Source organism: Catharus ustulatus, chromosome Z (assembly GCF_009819885.2).
Source record: "Catharus ustulatus isolate bCatUst1 chromosome Z, bCatUst1.pri.v2, whole genome shotgun sequence".
NCBI classification, from domain to species: Eukaryota; Metazoa; Chordata; class Aves; order Passeriformes; family Turdidae; genus Catharus; species Catharus ustulatus.
In genome coordinates, this window is record NC_046262.2 from 58799227 (window position 1) to 58820449 (window position 21223).

A 21223-nucleotide genomic window follows, 5' to 3' on the forward strand; every position below is an offset into this window, starting at 1 on the left:
TGTAAATTTTTTGCACAATGAAGTTATTCTAAAAAATTAAGGACAACTCAAAATCAGTGTAGCACATGTGATTTAATTTCAGTCAAATATAAAATCCAAAAGAGATGGTGTAGCTGCAAATAAACTTGAAAGGCTCATCCCTTTACTGCTGTGAAGATTTATTAGAAATATAACCTAACAAAAACTACCATAAACACTTAAAACTGTCACATTACAGCATCATTGAAGAAAGAAAGAGTACTCCAAACAGATTGTATTCAAAATTTATTTTTAAATAAAGGAAAAAACAAGACAATTATTTTAAATAAACATGGTGTATTCTACATAGCTGTAGATCAACATAACTTTACATTAACTGTTTATAACTTTTAGAAGTTCTGTTGCAGCATTGTCTACAACATTTGACACTGTTGGTTTCCATTTCATCATCAACCAAGCAATACCCAAATGAAACCATTTGCTTAAGTGAAGCTTTATTTTTCAAAGCCAAAGATGGCTCTACTAATACCAAAGCACCTGTTAAACAATTATCCCCACCTAGATTTTTAAACGGAAGTCTGTTCAGCCTTTTTTCTTTTTTTGGTTCTGTTCCATTGCCTGCATAGAAATCAGCATAAAGCTAAGTAGCAAGCTAAGCTTCACTTTAGCAGTGCAATGAATGGCATCAAACTTCATGAAACAAATGAAGATACAAACATTGTCAGTACAATTCAACTATGTCAAAAACAATATTAAAAAAAAGTATGCTTTTGTGGGTCACAACTAGACTATGTTTCAATGTAATACTTTCCTCAGGAAAAGTGTTTCTTCCTGATTCACATTAAAAGAATGAAGCATCACAAGCCTTTGTCCATACAGAAATGCCCATTAAAAAAGTTCTGTGTAACCCTAAGGCAAAAGAGATATTAAGGTGGATGAAGCATCTTGGCCCAGAGTATGTTTTACAACAAATACCTACACAGTACACTTGTGTAGCATATAATGGGTAAGGGATTGGCTCAGTAAGGTAAAAAGTCCATTTCTATAAATACATGTCATTATTGCTAATATGCTACACATCATCATCCAACTCTTAAAGCTGCTTTGTTGACATAACCTTGTTATTAGCAGTTCACATTCATGGTGACAATATGCTATTCCATATCAAGAAAAGTAAAGCAGCATAAATACAATTATGAAAACAAAAGGCTTATGCAACAGTCTTCTCTAGCTTTGCTTTGTTTTTTTTAAAAAAAGTGTTCAAAGAAAACAAGTCCAGTTCACCACAAATTAGGAAATTTCACAATGAGGTTGAAAACCAAGTTACAGGGAACAGAGAGAGGAAAACCATGGCATGCATTATAATCTAGTCCTTTTAGTCATACCACTGGAATACAGAAGTCCAATTTAAAGGCTAGACTAACAGGCAAACAGCCAAGAGTAAACTTAGTTTGATATCTAAATTAAGACTACAGTTTTAATCAGTAACAGCAAACTCACCTGGCCCTTTAATAAATTCACAATATCTACTGCAATTGAATACTTAATTATGACTAGTATAGGTATGTATGTTCACTTTACAAAGATATTAAATACCTGCATCATGAAATTACATTCTTAAGACATCGTGTAAGAAAATAGCTCATGTGAAATGTTTCTGAAATGTATTTCTGCTCCCTTCTAGTCCCTACTATGTCCCCCACACACACCCAACACCCCCCACCCCCCACCATTCACTCACAGGGAAAAACAAACACCCCTTAAAAAAGGATGGAAGTACTGAGGGGATCACCTTGGCTAAATAACAGCACAGTGCTTAACAAGGTTCAAGACAGAACCAGATCAGACTTGACCAAAAGATGCCCATAATACGTGCCTGACCAGTAAATCCTTCCAACTCATTCTTAGCAAACTCAGTCCACTTTTGGTTACTGCAGTGATTAAAATATTCCCTATATACATATAAACACAAAGACTACAGGTCAACTTTAGTTTGTTTTTGCAAAGCGGTTTAGTCTTTCTATTCATATTGTTCTGCAGCAACTACAAGAGGTAGGCATAAAACATTTCAGAGCTTCTTTCCCAAGGTCCCATTACTAGCTCAATTTAGAGGGATAAAACAAAAATCAGCTGTACCTCTGATTTTACCAGGTGCAGCCTTGTGCAACCCAGCTGGAAAATAGCTATGCGAACCCTAGATTCGCTAGGCTAGCACACCAAGGAGTAAGAAGCTGTTCATATCCCAAAGGGTATTTTTTTTTAAAAAGTCTACTGCAGAGCATTTAAATAGAAAGCAGATGTCAGGACCAATTCTCCCTATTTTTATTTGTACATAGGAGGAAGGTACCATTTGGCCAAGACTACAGATGTATTTTCACAGATGCAAGTGCCATGCAAAAATAAATTGAAGAACAGATACCAAACATACAAGTAATAAAACTACTGAAGGTAGATTTTCTTGGAAGTATATAAACAACTGATAATACTTTTCCCCTTCACTTTTTGACATTCAGTTACAAACATGTGGCTATACATCAATAATTTCTTCTGCAGTGCCTCCACAACGTAATCTGTAGCGCCCTGTCCTCCAGCTAATAGTGGGGTCCCACAAAGCAGACAGGAAAATATAAATTGTCATGGATTCTCTGATGAACCAAGCTACTGCGTAATCAAGTTTTGAAAAACACAGAGCACCACCCTAGAAAGAATAAAAATCAAGGTATTTAATCATACTGACAACTCAGGAGATATTTTAAAGTAACTTAAAATATTTTTAAAATGTTTTATAAAGCTTACTATACAGATTTACATAGCAACAGCATCCTTCATTAAAATCCAAAAATATTTTGTTGTTCAAGATACAATTACCATATTAAATATTTTTAACAGCATCAGAAAAACAAATGCTGTTCTCATTCGTGGCATCTTTCTATACTGAAAGTTTAGTGAAGCCTTGGAAGTAGGTTACAGCTGTTCTCGCCCCTTATTACCAAAATGAAGTGCAAATGTATGTATGAGTACACACACACCTCAACAAATACAAGATAAAGTGACAACTAAATAATAAATCCCCCCCCCAAATAAAATCCCACAAAGCTTCTTTTCTTGTAACATCAAAAGAGCTGAAAATTTCTGTATATGCCCATGTAAAGCAGATTTGAAAAGTGAGTATTAATTAATGGGACACAAACTTCAGAGCCTCATCAAAAGCAAGTGCAGAATTTTGTAGAATACAAAATTACAAGCAAATATAAAATTACAACCACTTCCTCCGTTTCATGATACTATAACTGAAGCTAGATGACTGAGAAGTAAAAGGATTGGACCTGTTATTTCCTGCATTTCAAAAGAATTATTTTATGGTTGTAATTAAGCTTAGCTTTTTGCTGAAGTCAGTGGTAGTAATAATTTTAGTGACCTCCTGGAAAATAAAATTACATACCTGAACACCTTTTAGCTGAATGTAGTCAAATATAAACCATGCCAAGCAGTGACACATGAAAAATACCATTATATCCCATCTAAACACATGATGAGCTGCCCATCCAATAACTAGACTGGCAACAAAGCACTCTGAGATTGGCTCACAAATTATTGTGGCAGGCAACATATTAATTCGTAGTTTGGCCCACCTAGAAAAGACAAACAAATCAGTTTTGACTTTGCATTATTCATTTCCTCCTCCTCCTCCTCTCCTACCTCACCAAATAAGCCACCATGGTATTTTCTAAAATGACAATCTCATTAATTAACACCTCCAAATAAAATACTGTTAAAAAACCTCCCTTTTGAAGATGCTACACATAGCATTTTTAAGGTACTAAGGGCAGAGGTGTTTTAATTTTATTCTTTTTTTTTTAAACTTGTAGAAGTCATTCTTCTGTGGAAAGTCAGTGTCTCTCTCCCAGCACTAACAAAGAAGCATGCATCAAGCTGTGCACTGAACTTTAGCACACTGGGCATTAGATCAAATCACACTGGAAAATGTATTCCCTCTCATTATCAGGTTGTCCCCATCAGAAGAAGGGGGCAGGGATAGGTGGGAGAGGAAGTAAAGATCAAAATCTTACCTGATCATTCTGGACTGAAACTGAGAAATAGAATATGAACCAGAGTTTTGCATTGCAACTTGTGTGGCCATTGCAAATTTCCAGCCCCTGAAAAAGAAATTCATTATCACAAAAAGGTGCAAATAAAAGACACAAAAACCAACTAGAAAACAAACATGTAAGAACTTTGTTAGGCTTGAGAAGTTTCTTTGGCATATGTGCCTTATTATTACAATGGGTATGGGGGGGAAAATATTTTATCAAGACTCTTCTTTGGATAAAACCAAATACTTAAACCAAATTCTGAAACTTTTCTCTGAAGTAATTGAAACTGGCATGGCTTAATTATTTCTAAAAGACTACACTGATAGGAAAAGCACATCATTAACATGTTTGCTATATATACATGGAAGCTGACATGAACACCTGTACTTACAGTATATGCCATGTGTTTAAAAAAAACCAAAAAGTAAACAAGAATAAAGATTTAAGCTACACCTAAAGCAATAAGCTTACTTCAGAGTCATCTTACCGGTCAGCTATAGCTTTGGCCATAAAGTAATCTTCAGCAATATACTGTGCAAAAGCTATCAGTCCTCCAGCTTGGTCCAAGACATCCTTCCTCATCAAGCATGACATTCCTGTTACACACTTAAAGCCAGTTAAGTTGGCTGAAATATATGACCTTGGATGTGAAGTTCCAAAATAGACCTGTCAAAAGAAAAAAAAGGCATTTGAAACTCTATATGTAAGTACTATACTGACAACTTTTTCCTCTGAAAACATATGGAGGGTAAAAAACACTAGATGTGGCCAATTATGATGGTGTATTTGGAAAGACCTCCAGTACCATTCTAAAAAACCTAGTGTATCACCAAATCTGAGAAATGTATTGGTAATATTAGCTGTCTTTTTGCAAATCTATAAGCAGGTTTTAAACCTACATATTGAACTACATATTTCATATTTCATTTCTAATTTACAGACGTTTTTCTCAGGGAATACATGTATTGAAAATTCATTAAGTAACAGACCAATCACTAAGATTAATATATTATATGATGATAATTTGAGAGACATATTCTCTACTTCCTCTTGCGAAAATTAACTGCATTCCTGCATACATGTTCTTAGAAACTTACTATATGATTCTATGGAAGCATGGAAAATTTGTTTACTCAGCACACTTGCAAATAAAAATAGTGAAGAAAAAACACAGATTGTGAGCAAATACTTTTACAAGATCCAGTAACTTAAGGCTAAGAATGATCTACAAAACAACAGAGGGAATGAGAACTAGTGCCTCTCACTTTTATTATTGTAGACAGCCTTCACATTGGTACAATAACTCATTCAAGAAAAGGCATGCTCATCTTGCAGTATACTGAATCAGCAGGTAAAAAGCTCTTCCAGCAATACAGAAGCAGGAGTTGCAAGTCTTGTTCTAACAATTAGCAGCAGCACTAGGAAAAATTGGTGCTATAAATCTCTGCTTTTCTCTTGTAAGAGAAAACTCAGAGTTGTGGGGGGAAAAAAGGAAAAAAAAAAAAGGAAAAAAAGGAGGGAAAAAGGAAAAAATAAAGAAAAAAAAAGGAAAACAAAAGTGGGGGGAAGGGAAAAAAAGGGAAAAAAGAAGAGAAAAAAAGGAAAAAAAGGGAAAAAAGAAAAAAGGGGGGAAAGGGGGGGAAAAGGGGGAAAAAAAGGAAAAAAAAACTCAACACAAAACGCATCCCTCATTTACAGCAATGATGGAATACTGAATTTCACCACACTTTCATCTCTCACATTTCTCTTTCATCTCTACCAGTAAGCCCTGGAGTAAAAATTCCTTATACCAGCTCCAAATAAAAATTGATTAAATTATATGCCATGAGACACAAAGAACAAAACAGCAAACTGAACCTCTTCAACCTGCCAAAGACCACTTACTGAGAAAGAGTAGAAGGGAGAATAGGACAGAACGAGTAATATGAAGGTGGTGGATAGGAATCAACTTTTTGCTTTCTCTTTCGCTACAATTATTATGAGACATGAAATAGCACTACAGGATAAGAGCCAGAGTAAACCAGATATAGATCCTATCACAAACAGATCTATGCAACTTCCAGATAAAGAAAATTATAGGTGTTAAAAATGTGTATGGATTCAAAAAAAGAAGGGAAAAGTTCATTTAAGGAATCTGTTCTTACTAAAATACTAGTATATTAAGGACAGTTAAATCTACAAGTCTTTTTCCTGCTTAGGTGGTCTCTCAGCTGAAAATTACAGAACACTGAGGCAGTATTACAGGAAAATAGGATATAAACTGTGCTTTTGTTCTACTTTCCTCAAAGGTTCTGCTTGTAAATCCTGCTGGAAATAAGATATTGCGTGAGCTGGACTTCGTTTTGACTTGCCAAGGCCATTTTTGTGTGCCTTTTCAGATATCAAAATAGAATTAACTAGTCCTTTCTGACTAAGAATTGTCAGTTCAATTCTTCAGTTTTTTAGTAATTTTAAATTCAAAATGTAAAATGTATATCCTGTAATCTTTATTGTTCATATTGTAAACTTAAATATTGAATCAATAGGCACAGTACCACAGAGGAATTTTGGAGCATTTAGAAGTTGCCCTAGTTACCCTGAGTTTGAAGTGTGACTACACCTAAAAATAAACATTTCCTCATTCACAAAGTACAAGAGGCACAATAAAGCTTTCAGTCAGCAAGGTTTTGCAAGCAAAAAAGAATGAAACAAAATCCCCCCCCAGAATACTGCACTCACCTGTTCAAGGGTAGCAGCAAAACCCTGTCTGTCTGCAACATAGGGAAGCCCATGGACCAAGCCCACTTTTTCAGTCATTTGATTGGCCATATCTGTCAGTGTGTCTGGTGTTACTAAGTGACAAATGAAAAAACAAAACTAGATGGAGCAATTTGTCATTAGCACACTACTGCAGTGTAGTGCTACTGATTCTCATTTTATCACCAGTATCAAGAGTACATGTGATTTGATGTGTGCTGTCTTACAAGAATGGTTTCAGAAAAATAATATTTGTGATTAACAATTATTATGATCAACAACAAAATGGAAACAGTCTGAGTAGTATTTTTAAAGGTATTTTCTCTTTTAATTAGAAGTTAATATTTTATTCCATGAAAGCTTTTTTTCAGACTTTTAACTTTAATTTCTGCTTATATTGTCAGTCACAATAGCCTCCAAAATCTGCTTGCTTACAGTGAATAAGCACAGTTCAACAGTTAGCACATACACACCTACCTCTGATTCCACTATCACAAATCCATATGAGATCATATTTGGCAACTTCATAGCCAGGCATTAAGTTATTAATCTTGGGGTTGATGCCAACCTTCTTGCCACCTAAAAAATACAAACATCATACAAAATGAACGTATGAGGAGCTTTTGGAATGCAGATTCAATATCCAAAATATTTAAATATATGAACTGAAGAAAAGTAAATGTTTACCCACCAATTCTTAAAGTCCACTTTTATACAAAATATTTACATTTTAATTATACCTTCAATTCTATATTTTATAATTGGAAAAATAAAAGGAAAAAATATTCAAATGCTTCCTTAAAATGTCAGGATAGCAAGATTAGTGTAAGTAAAGGAACAATAGAACTATAAAGCTTATTACTACATGCTTTTAAGGTAAACATTATTCACCTCTTATTGTTTAAGACCACGACTATGAAGATTGTATTCTACAGTCATTTCAGTAGAAAAATAAAAAAGGAGCAGAATAAAGTGAGAAACACTCCTTTACATCCAGCTGAAAGACATGGTCAAGTTTGTTTTGCATCAGAGAAAAATAAAACCCTACATTTTACTACCTTGTTCTAATACCCCTTTTCTCCCTAATTCAAATATAAAATGAAGAAAGAGCCATAGAGCCTAAGCAGATGAAAAAGGATTGTTGCAGGACCTCAAGCTCAAATACAGCCACAATTCTCAAGTCACTTCCTGCACATTTAGTTCAGGGCAAAGACAGGACTTAAACTGTTGGTTTAAAATTAGGAGGAAAAATTGCAGGGGGTTACCCAAATCATTCCTCCTAAAGTTTTCTTGGACTGATGTCACAGACTGTGACTACAAACTTACTTTTTACTGCAAACTGGTGATTAAACTACAGAAGCAACATGGGCTGAACAAGACAACTATTTATTTAAGTCCATACACATATGGAGTCTTCAACTCCATATAGAGCATTCTATATGGAGATGAAGACCTATCATTTTACAAGTCAGAGTCCCACCTCCAAGTTGCACTGCTTACCTATAAACAGTCTAGCATCAACATTTGGGTATTTGCCAAGGAGCTTTTTGCACACATCAATAGCTGGATCATCATGATCTTGTACACAGAGCAGTACTTCATACTAGTAAAAACAAAAATGTATACACTCACATATATATTTACATACACACAGCTAATATCCATATGGTCTACAAAATAAAGCTTAATAGTGTAGCAAGATCAAAGAATAAAGAGCGCTGTTATAGAATAAAAAACAAAGAGTTTGTTTTACAGCTAAATGAGTCTAGTTTTCTAAAGCACTGCCAAGTACTTCCGAAAAAGGAATTAAGGCTGTATCTCAATGAACTCTTTCACTGAGGAACATTACTTCTTCTGTTATTGAAAGGATTCTATAAGTCATGAAATAAGATGCTCTGGTGTACAAGGTAAAATCTTTGTTTCCATTTCCATTATACAAATCTTAAATCCAATATTATATTCAGTGAAATGACAGCACCTGAAATATTAAAGAATGAGGTTATGATACATTATGACTGCGCACTTCTAAACTACATCTTCCATTCCTTTACTTTACTATAGATACATATGCAGAGCAGAGTTGGAAGACAACCCACAGAGACCAGTACATGTACATATGTACATTCAATTGTACAACAAAGTTCAGGAATATGTATATGCAAAATATCTGTATTTTCTTATTAATAGAGTAATGGCTGAAAAAAGCAAGTGGTAAAGGAAAACTGCTACTATGTGCTTACACAAGTTAGTGATTGTGGGTGAAGAAAATCACGCAATGTTGAGGCAGCTTTGGTAAAGGTGTTTCTGCTTTTCCAATAACAGCAAATGTATTAATTATTTCTTATGTGATATAACTTTTTTTCACCCTGTTAATATTAGGCCCATTAAAGCTCCATTACAAAGACTAAAATACAGAAAATGCAAATTTCTGATCAAGATACCCAGACACCATTTTTACAGTTTAAGACCGAAAAATTCAATCACAACAAGAAAATGTTTTCTTGGACAATATTTGCAGTAGCTGCTGTAAAAAAATAACCCAAACTAGCAATCACAACAGTTCTTATTCTCCCTGATACTATTTTATCTCACTAAACTTAAGTTTTTGTTTAAGTAGTTCAGTGAAAATAATGAGTTTTGAAAGCTCCCTATTGGCTCTATGATGAAAACTTCTAATATTCGTGTTCAGTAAAGGGTATTAGATACAACAGAAGATATTAAGTTAAAGACACATATACATTTCCAATCAAAAAATGGTATTGTCATACACAAAAGCCTGAACTACTCTAACTCCAGAATACTGAGGAAAATTAAAATCATTAAATTGGAATTCAGATTTTTTCTAATACTACAGACTATCAGGCAAATATCTCTACCTTTCAAGAATGCAAACTCAAAGTCAATTTGGCTAAGGAGCACATAGTGTTTGATTTCTACCATCTTGCAGCATTGAAAAGGGATTTTAAAAGAGTTGTCTCATTACGCAGACAAGTCCTTCCATCACAACAGAATCCTGACAGCATGAACACCACAGAAACAAACAACTGAAGAAATTAGTTTTTTACTGCACATTAAATTTGTAAAATAAAACTGGTTTTCCAAGTCATGATGTAATTAATCCTCAATGCACAGCAGCAATGACACTTCTATATCCATATTCTCCAAGAAATTTAACTAGAATTAAACCAGATATTTCAGACTCCAATATTTTAAAAGAGAAAAATTCAAAAAAATGGCCTTTCTATGCAGTAGCAAAGTCAAAAAGAAGAAAATGTAGATAAATCAGAACAAATACAAAGATGCTTATCTACACAAACATTACCATCAGGTTCATTTGAATTTAACATTAAAACCTTTTGCAAAATTACAATATATGCAGAGTAGGTAAAAACTCTTTACTAATAAAAACATTATGTGTAAATCCTTCAGTTTTGAGACAGCATAACTGGTTTCCATGAAAGAGAAAAATATTTCACACATGGAGTATCACAGAAGAGAATCATTATCATTGCAGGTTGATTTCAGCTTCACTGGAAAAAGTTTCAGATTAATCTTTGATAATAATTTTTCACTGCACAGCTGAACTTTGAACTCTGAATACCAGGCAATACTGTTGTTCTAATTTTTGCAGTCAATTTCTTGAATTAGTTCTGTACAGTAACTTTAAAAAGTTTTTTGGGGACCTTCCTCATAGTGTCTAATCTGTGCTACACTAAACCGAAGCATTCACACATCCATTTTCACTCTTCTTGAAAAAAATATGATTATCTACTACTATCTGAAACTCAGATTTGTGTGGAGTACCAACATTTAAAGATTATTATCCATGTGTTTTCAGAACTCAGGAACTCCTTCGAGAAGGACCAAGACTACCTCTTGTAAAGCAAGGTTCAATACAACTGGTGTTTTTTTTAATTATTAAACAATGTTTATATGTAGTCAAATGTTTCAGCTGCATGATGTTTTGATATTCACTGTAGGTCATAACAGCTTATGATATTGCTGAAGATTCTTGCACTGTTTGCAATATTGGCATACACAGCATGCCTCAAGTATGCTTTAAAATGTGCTTGGCCACACTTTATTGCACTCTGTTGAGTTGAAAAGATTCATACATTTCATGTCTGAAGCTTTTCAAAAGGCCCAAAGCTTCATTACAGAAAAAAATCCCTTTTCTGATTAGTTCCAAGTGCAAGGGGATTTTTATTTCTTTTATCCTGCCCACTTAGGTGCCAGTTTAAGGCTCTCAGTTAGAATACACAAACAAAACTTGTTACACAGCTTGCACAAACCTCTGATCTTCTGAAATCACTGATCCCTGCAAACCTCTGATCACTGCAAACAGCAGTGTCAGATGCAGTTTTGAGAAGAATTGAGAAAGGAGGAGTTTTTATATTAAAGTTAAATTTCAAATTTCAGAATTCAGTAGACACAAACTCAGTAAAAAGCATATTCTTTTTCCACAGGAGCATACTTCAAATATTGAATGATACAGCAAACATTTGCAGACTTCTTTTAAGCTTTTTAGAGCAAGGATAGCATCTGACACACTTACCAATTATACTGCTTATCACTTATATTACAAATTCAAATACTGCTTAACAGCAAATGTGAGCTTTTATGAACTATTTGCTTCCCAACATCAAGATATGGCTTAGAGACTGCCCTACCTACCAACAACTGGTGAGGTACACACTACCTCATCACTGAGCAGCTCCCAATTAGATGAGCCATCAGTAAGAACCATCAAGAAGTTTCAGTCTATCAGTTAAGTGTTCTCTATTGGAGGATCTCTTACAGAGAAGTAGTCAACTGAGAAAAATTTCTTGCTTCTCAAGTGATCTCTTACAGCAGTAGGAAACACTTAAAAATCTATAAACACCACAATACAGGAATAATGATTAAGCAAATCTTAGTGAAGTGTTGTGTACTTCAAACTATGTTTCACCCCTAAGCTTTGGACATGTTCCTCAATAGACAGCTTTTTAAAAAGGAATAAGTTTTGTATGCAACATGTAAAATACGTAATTACACGTTTTCTGCAGAAGGAAGAACAATTCAAGACAATCAAACAGTGCAGCTCACATTCAAGCTTTTCATATGACTTTTTGAGGCACAGGAGGAAAAAAATCACACTAAATAATATACATACTTTAGGATAATCCAGCTCAAAGAAGGTTTCTAGGTTGTTTATCAGGTTAGGATCCACGCCTTTTAACGGTTTTAGAAGTGAAACACCAGGAAGCTTGCTATATGGCTGTTTGTCCGTGGCTTTCTTATTGAGATGGAGGCGCCTGTAATGAGAAATAGCATATAACATCACTTAAGAAAATGTGCTAGAGAAAGCCATTTAAAATACAGCCAGTATTAAGAAAGCTTGGGAGTTAAAATTGTTGCAAAAAGAAATAAATCTAATTGTTGAAAAAACGGCTATTTTTCTATCCAACAGTTGTCAAAGTTGATGTCAACAGCTGATGTCAAAGCCAATGCTTAAAAAAACCTTAGCATAACATGTAGTTTACATTCAACTTTATTTAACTTACAGTAATTTCACGATTATAAGCCACACTGAGTATAAGCCGCATTTCTGGGTGCCAGCAACTTCTCGTTCTTTGTCCATACATAAGCCGCACCTGATTATAAGTCGCATGTTACAATACAGAGTGTGATAAAAGGTATCTGTTCTATCACCATCTGTTGAGGGTGGGGGCAGTGATCCTGATCTCAACGGCAGATATTCTGCTAATGGGCCATCCATTGAAACCAGGCAGGGCATTGTTCTTTGTCTTTTCACAACCCATCCTTCCTCCAGCGAGTAATTTTCTGCTAATGGCCCATTGAGTCCCACTGTGTGACTGATAAAATTACTTCATCCCATTGGAAGTTGCTCCAGCCAGGGGGAAGAGTCCAACATTTCTTACCGAGATAAAAACAGAGGTTTGGGGACACTAAGGTAGCCCCTTTCTCCACTGGACTCCAGAGGAAAACTGGATTTCTCCACATCACCACTGGACCTCTGGAGGGAAACTGCACCTTCTGCAGGAGCACTGCTTCAACTGAACCACATCTGTCACTGCAAGGGGACTGCAGCCATCATTTAGTCAAACTGCTACCAACACCCTGCCTGACGGGGTGTCAGGTTGTACTCTGACTTTGTCAGGGTTTGGAATTTGTTTCTTTGTAGTACTGTATTTCTATTTTAATTTCCCTAGAAAAGAACTGTTATTCCTAATTCCCATATCTTTGCCTGAAAGCCCCTTGATTTCAAAACTATAATAATTTGGAGGGAGGGGGTTTACATTTTCCATTTCAAAGAGAAGCTCCTGCCTTTCTCAGCAGACACCTGTCCTCCAAACTAAAACAGCAACTTTTTGTTCTTTGTCCATATATAAGCCGCACCTGATTATAAGCCGCACTTTGGGTTCGGACCAAAATTTTAGTCAAAATGGTGCGGCTTATAATCGTGAAATTACTGTACTAAATATTTCAGGTTAATGTATTTTACACTACACATTTTAAGCAATAGGAAACTGCAAACTGTAGCAGAGATGAGATTCTTCTACCTTCCTCCACAGCATCAAAACTCATAGTATAATAGCCAAATAATCATAAAAACCAACCTGTGGTAAACAAGGCAAAAAGTAAAAGACTCATGTGCTTTTTCCTGCACGAAATGATGCAAAATTTGGAGGAAACTGAAAGTACAGGGGAAACAGTTGATCCTACTGATCAACTTGTTAACAACTCCAAGAAAAGATTAAGGATCAATTAACTGTAGTATAAAAATCTTGACAGCAGGCTGGGTCAGAACCATAAACTTTTACACGCAATTTCAGTAATTAATTAAACTGATATTTCAGCAATTAATCAGAATTGTTTAGGTTTTAAAAAAGACACTTAAGCTTACCAAGTCACACTGTTAACCCAGCACTACCAAGTCCACACTAAGCCCTGTCCCTAACTGCCACACAGAATGTACAAAATGTGTTGGCAGTAACATCGCAACTCACCAAAATGAATGTTTAATCCTACTCTGTGTAAATGAACAAAAAATTGAATTCTGAAAGATTGATGGGTGTTGGAGATGGATGTTATCATCCGTGACTTAAACATTCTCATGAAAGACTTTTGCCTATTACAGCAAAGATGTATTACTAAAAGCTGCAGAGAAGATCACCACAACCTGAACAGGCCTTCAGACTGAGGCCCTGAACTGTTCGCTGATGGAGGTAAGATACAGGAATCTCAGGTCCGGGGAGAGAAGAATTCATTAACACAGGAATCAAGGTTAACACCTTTGGAGTGGAGACCCAGGGCTGTCAGCTGTCAGCTTCACACAGCCCCTCAAAGGCTGGGGCTCAGAGGCTTTGGGTGTGTGCTGGAAAAGCCTCTGGTCAGAGGCTCAGTGACCGCCCATCCTCCGCTGTGCAGAGATCAACTGAGGGCCCCTTCACCCCGGGAAAAGTTTATCCACAGCACAGGGGGTGTCCTGGCCCACCAAAGGGCCCAAAGGGTCCCAGACCCTGTGCCACAGCCCCAGAGATGAGGCACCAGACCCCAGTGCTGCAAAGGACAGCTGGTGCCTGCAAGGGAGGCCCTGGGTGCCCCCATTGCCCAAAGCCAGCATTAATTAATGCCTTGAGCTCTGGGCTCCCCAGCTGTGTGAGGGAGGCCCTCACCCCCCAGAGGAACCAGGGAGGGAGAAGGAGACGTGCTTGGAACCCTCGGATGGGTGATGTGCTTCCATAGAGCCCTGACACTGTCCCCCTGCCCTGTACACGCTTCCTTCTCTATCTCTTTCTTCTTTCTTTTCTCTTTCCTTCTCTTTGCCTCTTTTACTATTAAATCAGATACATCGATTTTTGACATCAACATCTAACCTCATTTGGTTTTAATCACGGTTTTTGGATATACTTCGAACCTTTATTCACAGAGGCTTAGTTTCCTTTGGGCTTCTGTGTTAAATCGCTGTGTAACAATGGGTCGGTATACAGTCGAATTTGCACTGACAAAATACATATACACAGGGAACTGAAGAACAAGTATCTGCAGAAACAAAACTTGCAAATTAACGTACGTACCACATATTGCAGTTCTCTACCGTGAAGGGTAGTCAGAATGAGAGAGTATTTTCTTGCAATGTGTACCTAGTTATATCAATTCTTATTTTAAGCTTTCATCAAGTAAAATTACTGGACTATGAAGAAGCTCCAGTAAGAGAAGAGATTCCAGCAGATCTCTACAATATTTTTTCCCCTGAAGTGGGATAGCAGCATTTGATACCACAGCCCCAGACAGTATGTTTGTCTTTTAGGCAGGGTAGCAGCTAGATACCATGAGCATAATGTTACAGAGAATAAACAGTGGGTTGACCAAAAAGACAGAAGAACAAATTAGATTACGTCCTTGTGCTGTTTTTTAGTCCAGGCCTGGGCTCTGCACAGGTAAATTGCAATACACTTGCCAAGCATTTAACTGCCAAGGGATGGTCAGACCAAAGTAAAAAAAGAAGCAATTCAGATAGCTTACTCCGGGCAGAAATTTTCCTCCCAGCGCTCACAAACATAACAGGAAATAGGGCCTTTAGTGTCAATAGAAAAGGGAGAGTCTCAAAAATGCAACTTTGACCAGGAGGGTCAAAAAGTAGATTAACATAAGGGAGAGGAAAAAAAGTGTAGCAATGCATAGAGTTTTGTACAGCAGCAAAAGCCATGACAAACAGGAAATACTAGAAGGAAATGTCAGAGCAGTAAGTTGTGAAGACAGCTCTAAGGCAGGACTGTGGTAAATAAGCATAAAGTGAAAAAACTGCAGACTCTTGCAAGGCAACATAGTACAACCCATGCTGACACAGTATTATGAAGGTGACTGAATTATGGTAAGAGAAGCCTACAGACTGTGCAAGAGAGAAGCCTTGCAAAACACACAAATATGACATGCAGCACTATCACAATCTATTCAGCACTGAAGCACCATACAGTTTTGACAGCAAGTGGCAAAACTGTCCCTAACATTCTATCTTAAGTAAGACTCCAGTTCGTGTGCTATTCATAACTCTGCCACTAAAGTGGCAGCCTGCCCTTCTGAAAGCACTGAGGTATTGTGACACTAAAGTAACTACAGTGCTCTGTTAGAGTCAGCATACCAAACAGCAAATTAACAGTAAACCAGATCATTTTACACTGGAGACTATTTGTGAAGTGGTATATTCTGTAAAAGAATTAAAGCTACAATTAAAAACCTACCATAGAAACAGGCCAACCATTTTAAAAGTTACAGTATTGAAATTCAGGTTAACATTTAATGTGGAAGTCAAAATAACAGACTGAATTTAAGCAACATTAACACTGTTGATGCAAGTACATTTTAAGTGAATCTGCTACAGTGTGTGTACCAGAGCGTAAGAAGAGAGACAAGATGAAGCTAGTCTTTTTGATCACTAACCTGTGCTTATGCTGGTTCAGTTCTCAGACATATATTGTGAGCACAAAGGTCTTCATTTCTACATTATTCTGCATGTGCAACACATACAGTTCAAAATGATGAAGCTAAACAATCTTTTACCAAAGGTTCACATTGCGTATAGGATAATATATGTTATTTTGTATTGATATTAGTCCAAAGCAGTCAAAACCACCAACAACCTGTGAACTCTGAAACACATGCTGGCGCAGCAGTGCTCATAAGCACTTTCAGATAATGTGTGTGAACGTAGCCAGGTTACATTTAAGCACCTTTGCACCCACATTTATTAAATTAATCAGCCTGCAGTCCCTAGGTAGTCAAACTGAAATTTTTTAATACGGTCTAGTACTGGCATACATAGATGAGGAAAGAAGAAAGAAAAAGCAGCCATATGGTAATGGTGTCACAAGCTGCAGTTTCACTATCCAACATCAAGGGAAAAGCACCTGCAAAATTTTTCACTTTGTTGCAATAATAATTAACCCACAGAAGCACTCTTACCGAAGATTTCCTGTCAGCACAGAAAAAAAAGTATCCAAAGACAAAATCCTGACAAGTTATCACAGTTCAGAATGAATTCCTGCTAATCTGTGCTAAATTATGCAACAAAATAAAGGCTAAGACAAGACTTCCTCTCATGAGCTCATTAAGGGCAGAGGAGTATTATCGTAGAATGACTTGTGTTTGAAGGGGCCTTAGAGGCTGTCTAATTCCAATGCTCTGTCATGGGCAGGGACACCTTCCACTAGATTAGGTGGCCCACAGCCCTGCTCAACGTGGCCTTGAACACTGCCAAGGATAGGGCATCCACAGCTTCTCTGGGCAACCTGTCCCAGTGTCTCACCTCCCCCACAGTAAAGAATTTCTTTCCAATACCTAATCTAACCTACTCTATCAGTTTGAAGCTGCTCCGCCTTCTCTTATCACTACATGACCTTGAAAAAAGTCCCTCTCCATCTCTCTTCTAGCAAAACCAAAAAACTTGCTACAGTAGATAAGCTGCTGGGTCTCTCAGACATACACCTTTTAAAGGTAGTTGAAAAAAACTCAATAGTCCTTATTCAACCATATCAACTTTCCCTCCCCAGACACTTTAATTGAAGAACTACCCTGTTAGAGGGAGGTAAGTAAATCTTAATGAGAAATCTGTAAAAGATAGTTAAATATTGCAAGATGGTAGAACAAGATGCAGAAAGCACTGATGACATTCCCAAAAGGCTGTGGTTTCACAGGGCATCAAGACAAGGTAGCAGATGATTACTTTTGAAAGGGACTTGTTTTCCTGCTTATGAATTTTTAGTGATCTGAAACATCTCGCACAGCCCTTGGTGGACTGTTGGTTTGCTATAGAATATAGAGCATAAGGTCTTATCCTGAACAGGAATAATAACATGCGAGATTATTCTCCTTTTGGTAACAGAAAGGTTAAAAGGATGATCTTCTCATATCGTCTTTAGATATTATACATATAATGAAATATATCTATGTATAAAACTACATATTTAACTATGCATATACGGTTAAAACACTCCCGAAAGTTGATACCTTTATTGAAAGAAGAAAAAGAAATTAAATTTGCTACTGGTATACCACACTGGTCAGTGCATTAAATACAACTGAAAAAGACTGGAGGATTTCAGAAAGTATTACAGAAAACCCCTAAATTCACTGAAGTGTTAACAGGATCATTGCTTCACCAGGACTAATATTAGGAGACATAAAATCCTACCACCCTTAATATAATAGTATTAAGACACTTCACATAAGAAGTCATAGGCAGCTCACAAAAAAGTTCCAGTATCTCACAGCAGCAACTTTTTATCCAGTCATCTGATAATTTTAAAATTACATAACCAAGACTACTTTTTATAAAGAAAGAATACTTCTATATGTAAAATAATGTATGCACAACAACGTCCTTGGGACAACTGGTTACAGGATCAGAACACAAATAGTTTCTCTCCTCTGTTCTCCCAGTTGCAAAGGAAGAGAGAAGAAACATCACAGGAAGATTGACCAGAATATAACATCTGACTCCATCACCAGCAGAATTTCAGATTTCTTGATCCATAGTTGGTTCACGGGACACCATGGCAACAGATGGGTTATACTTGTCTCAAAAAAGGGGAAAGGATTTTTGCATAGGTGTGAGCAGGGCTTATTGTGAGAGCTTTAAGCTAATTTAAAGGAGGAAAGTATAAGAATCAGGCATGCTAGAAATAAGCTTGGGGACAGCCTGTCAGTACTTAAGGGACAGTGTGCTAGTGAGGTCCTTCAGTCTCAGTGGAGGTAGGGGTTTGAGATCTACGTTGCAGCAAACATACAAGGATTACTGATGTCCTAGAAACCACTGAAGTGTTTGAAAACTATCACATAGAAAAACCTCACTCCAAAGATAGCATGATTAATTGTCCAGTGAAATGCATCTGAACCAACGCATGCAGCATAGGCCACAAACAGGAGCTGGAAACCATTGCACAGCTGGAAAACTACAACATAGCTATCACCATGGAAGCAGGGTGGGATGACTGGCACAACCCAAGTGCTACAATGGATGGCTATAAGCCCTTCCTCCAGGGGATAAACAGGGAAAGAGATGGTGGGTACCCACTATGTTTGAGACTGATTTGGTTGTCTAGAATTTAAGGATGGTGATGATAGGGTTAAGTGTTTATGGACCAGAACCAGGGTAATAGACCAGTAAGGCAGAAAACCCTGGCAGTTATAGACCACCCAACCAGGAAGAAGACACAGATGAAATATTTTGCAAGCAGCTGGGAGAAGTCTCACAATCATTAGCCCTTTTTCTCATGGGGACTTAAATTTAACAGATGTCTGCTGGGAATACAATACAGCAAAGAGGAAACTAGCAGGTTCCTGGAGTGCGTAGAAGGTACCAACTGCGTCAGGAAGCTGAATGAGCCTATTGGGGGAGCCCCACTGGACCTTTTGTTTGTCAATGAGGACTGGTGGATGCTAGAATGGTTGGAGGCTATCTGGGGTTCAGCAATCACAAAATTATGGAGTTTCCAATTCATGGAAAAGTAGGAAGTGTCAGCAGAACTCACCTAGGACTTCCAGAGGGCAGTCTTTAGTCTGTTTAGGAGATTGCTCAACAGAGGACCTTGGGGTGTTATCCTGACATTCTTCAAGAAGGAAATCTTCAGGGCACAGCCAGCAGGCTAACCCCATGTGCCAAAAGACAAGGCAGAGAAGATGAGTGACCTGGCCAAAGAAAGAGCTTTGGCTGGAACTCAGGATGAAAAGGAGAGTTTATGACCTTTGAAAGACAATGCAGGCCTCTCTGGTGTCATTAAGCTATGGACAGAGAAAACCAGATGGGTCAAAACACAACTAGAACATGATCTTGCTATTGCCATAGAACACAATAAAAATATATACATAAACACATTAGTGACAAGAGGAGAGCTAAGGAGAACTTCCATCCTTTACTGAATACAGAGGGAAACATAGTGAGAAATTGTATGGAAAGGCTGAGATACTGTCTTCTTTGTTTGTTTCAGTTTCTAATAGTGAGACCAGGTGTTCTCCAGGTAAAAAGGCCTCTGAGTGGCAAGGGGAGAACAGAGAGCAGAATGAAGGCCCCATAACCTGGGACAAATGTGACCTGCTACACCACTTAGACACACAAGTGTCTGGGGCCAGATGGGATCCATGCAAAGCTACTGAGGGAGCTCATGCTAGTGCATACCAAGCCTCTTCAATCACACTCCCCAGCAGTCCTCGCTAAGGAGAGGTGTCCCAATGTACTGGAGGCTACCCAACAAGACAGCCATCTGCAAGAAAGGCTGGAAGGAGGATCTGGGAAAGTAGCTACAGGCCTGTCAGCCTGACCTCACTGCTGGGGAAGGTTCTGATGAATGTCATCATATGGCACGTACAGGACAACCAGGGGATCAGCAAGGGTTTAGGAAAGGCAGGTCTTGTTTGACCAACCTGATCACCCTACTTTGACTTAGTAAAGCCACTGACACCATTTCCCACAGCATTCTCCTGGAAGAAACTGGTTCCCAGGTCTTGGATAGATACACTTTTTGCTGGGTTAAGAACAGGTTGGATGGCCAGGCCAGAGAATGGTGGGGAATGGTGTTCCCCATGGATTAATATTGGCTCCAGTACTGTTTAGTACCTTTATCAATGATCAGGATGAGGGGATTGAGTGCACTGTCAGTCAGCTTGCAAATGACACCAAGTTGACCTGCTGGAGGGCAGGAAGGCTGTGCAGAGGGATCTGGACTGCCTGGATCCATGGGCCAAGGCCAGTTGTGTGAGGTTAAACAAGGCCATGTGCCAGGTCCTGCACTTGGGTCACAGCAACCCCTTGCAGAGCTGCAGGCTGGGGAAGAAGGGGCTGGAAACCAGCCCAGAGGTAAAGGACCTGGAAGTGTTAGTCATCAATGGCTGAACATGAGCCAGTATGTTAGGGATTGATAGCCAAGTGTCTATAGTGGCCAAGAAGGCCAACAGCATCCTGGCTGGTATCAGCAACAGTGTGGCCAGTAGGAGCAGTGCAGTGACCAACCCCCTACACTGGGCACTGTTGAGTATGTGCCTTGAGTGCTGTCTTCAGTTTTGGGCCCTCACTAGAAGAACACTGAGGTGCTAGAGTGTGTCAGAGAAGGGCAAAGAGCTGGGGAAGGGTCTGGAACACAAGTATGATGAGATGAGACTGAGGGAGCTGGAGAAAAGGAGGCTTAGAGGTGACCTTATCACTACCTGCAACTCCCTGAAAGGTGATTTTAGTGACACAGGATCAGTCTCTGATCCCAATGACAAGTGACAAGAAGAAGGGCCTCAAGTTGCAGCACCAGGGAAAATTTAGGTTGAACATTAGGAAAAAATTCTTTATCAAATGGCTTAGCATGGGCTGTGCAAGGAATTGGCGGAGTTACCAAATCTGGAAATAGTTAAAAGGTGTATAGATATGG

At 37.8% G+C, this 21223-nt stretch overlaps 1 protein-coding gene across 1 annotated transcript in view; it reads right to left on the reverse strand.

The window, feature by feature from the left end:
- Positions 1-251: 251 nt before the first annotated feature.
- Positions 252-21223, reverse strand: part of UGCG (UDP-glucose ceramide glucosyltransferase) — a 37255-nt gene continuing 16283 nt past the window's right edge. Inside the window, exons 2-9 of the mRNA XM_033084969.2 lie at positions 11962-12103; positions 8310-8412; positions 7287-7388; positions 6792-6904; positions 4561-4739; positions 4050-4136; positions 3422-3611; positions 252-2677 (exon numbers count right to left, since the gene is read on the reverse strand). Of these exons, the coding sequence (XP_032940860.1) occupies positions 2507-2677; positions 3422-3611; positions 4050-4136; positions 4561-4739; positions 6792-6904; positions 7287-7388; positions 8310-8412; positions 11962-12103 (1087 nt within the window). The 3' untranslated portion in view covers positions 252-2506. The remainder of the gene's footprint in view (positions 2678-3421; positions 3612-4049; positions 4137-4560; positions 4740-6791; positions 6905-7286; positions 7389-8309; positions 8413-11961; positions 12104-21223) is intronic.